General features: G+C 38.7%; 1 protein-coding gene across 1 annotated transcript; it reads left to right on the plus strand.

Annotated features, from left to right (window-relative positions):
* The first annotated feature begins 109 nt into the window (after positions 1–109).
* On the plus strand, positions 110–2,305 carry LOC121937743 (phospholipase A and acyltransferase 2-like). The gene is made up of 4 exons (XM_042481062.1): positions 110–196; positions 754–874; positions 1,499–1,797; positions 2,205–2,305. The coding sequence occupies exons 1-4, from the start codon at positions 179–181 to the stop codon at positions 2,298–2,300; spliced, it is 534 nt and encodes a 177-aa protein (XP_042336996.1). The 5' UTR covers positions 110–178; the 3' UTR covers positions 2,301–2,305.
* Positions 2,306–2,313: the final 8 nt, after the last annotated feature.

The raw sequence follows: 2,313 nt of genomic DNA on the forward strand, positions 1-2,313 counted from the left end.
TGTTTGTGGCAGTTTCTTAAGGTATTGTTCACTGTATTAGCCAATCAGCTGTCTTTTTACCCTCCAATAAATGCCAAGCCACAAACAGTCCAAACCAGATTCTCACACACACCCTGTGAGGACAAACTGAACTTCAGGAGCTACAACCATCTTGACATTAATTTACCAGGAATCAGCCATGGATTATCAGAAGCAGGTAAGAACTGACAACACAAAGATCAGCTGTTAATTATCTTGTAATAGCAGAGTGGAAAAAAACTAAGATAAAAATATTTTTAGTATGAACAGTCATGTTACAATGTTTAACCATTTGAAGATGTATTCATAATATATAACACTTTGTAATTCTGGAGGTAAATGTTATGTAATAGAAAAGTGCAAATATAGCAATGCAACTTAAGCCAATGGAACTGTGAAAGCAAAGAAATATATATAAAGAACCTATTTTAAACTCATCCTGCATTATTACATATATAACATTGCATTCATTAAGAAGGTACTTTTGTCTAACTCAGAATACTAGCAGTCAACCTCCATAAGAGCAAGAGATAGATGTAATCCAAATTGTTAGTTTATAACTTGTAAATAAGGGGGATCAGTTTTACCACTTGTGGCAGTAGCCTTCCTCAGGGTGATTGTAATGTGGCTGAACCTGCTTCAAGGCTGGCAAGGGAGTGGAGCAGGGTGGAGACACATCTGAAACTTAATTCTTTGATTATTATTTACCATCATGTGTTTTTGTTATGAACGCAGGTTGAAGAAATTGAATCCACTGCCAAGTTTGGAGACATGATAGAATTTTCCTACCCGATTGGATATTCGCACTGGGGAGTGTATGATGAAGATGGACATGTGATCCATTTTGCTGTTGCAGGTGAGGTAAAACATTCAGTCAACATGCATAGATTACATAACATAAGCTGCAATACAAAACAATACTGACTTCTTAACCCTTTGAAACGTGAGCAAATAAAATCGTTCAAAAAATATGGGAAGACGGTAATAAGCAAATGAACTGTAATGGTAATGAACGGTAATGAACAACTGAAAGGCCTCTAAATGCAGCAAAGTTAACTGATGCAGGTGTTACAGGGTTAAAAATAGATTTTTGCACTCAGGACTCCTCAACAGGTGCTTCAGGATGACGTTACGATGGCTGGACAAATATCTGAGGAATGTGTTTGAGCTGTGAAGGGCTCCTGTGGTTGACAGCTTTCAGTTGCCAAATTTAGTTGGCTGATGGCTGATGTTTTGATATTTAGTGTTGAGGCCACTTTTTGATTTATATGCTACTATTCTATTAAATAGCACCCTTTAAAAAAGCTCTATAAGCTCTGTCAGTTTATAAACCATTTAACCAGGGATGGCGCGAGTACCAGAATATTGTCCTCAAGTACAAGCACTACTACTTTAAAGAAATTGTACTAAAGTACAAGTAAAAGTAAGTACAAATAAACAGAAAATCTAAAGGATCCATATTTTTTGTCTTATTCTTCAGATGAAGGGCAGCTGATGAACAGGATACGTACGTCCATAGAATCATGGCTGCCTGTATGTGGTGACTTTCTTATTCGGGAGACCAAGATCCGCAGAGTGCCTCTTGGCGAGGTCAACGTACCAAAAGGAGCCCACGTCTTGATCAGCAACAACCGCCATTTCTTCACGCCATCATCGCCTGAGGACATGAGACAAAGGCGAGATGCACTCCTTGACAAGGTCTTCACATATAACCTCTTCAGTCTCAACTGTGAGCACTTTGCCACGTTTGTGCGCTACGGAAAAGCTGTGTGCAACCAGGTACGAATTTGGCAGTGCAAAAAATAACATTTTGCAATGTTTCTTTTGTTGTTTTTTTTCATAAGTGTAATTTAGAACAGTTAGAAAACAGTTGTTAAAAATTGTGATGTGATTTTTGTTATATTAAAAGTTGTTCTAGCTTTCCAATTAATCATAAATAAAGCCATATTAATTTCAGGCTTAAATCACCAACATCCAGGTTAAACCCCACCCACTTTCGGTTCAAGCCCCGCCCCCTCTGAGTACGAATAGGGACACAGATAATTAAGTTGGTCAAACAGATACAGATAATGGTGTACTTGCTCAACCCTTATAGATAGCTAGATAGTTGTGTGTTTGTGTGTGTGTGTGCGTGTGTGGACCGTACTGACCATTAAGTGACTGTTCTACTGTTATTTCTCCGTCAGATTCCAGCAAGAACCAAGAATTTAGAGTGTGAGGACGCGACTGCAGCCTTCCAAAAGGTCATTGACTCTGCAGAAACGTCCCCAGAGGATGAATGAGCCCTCTGATGTG

This window comes from Plectropomus leopardus, unplaced genomic scaffold, assembly GCF_008729295.1.
Source record: "Plectropomus leopardus isolate mb unplaced genomic scaffold, YSFRI_Pleo_2.0 unplaced_scaffold27333, whole genome shotgun sequence".
NCBI classification, from domain to species: domain Eukaryota; kingdom Metazoa; phylum Chordata; class Actinopteri; order Perciformes; family Serranidae; genus Plectropomus; species Plectropomus leopardus.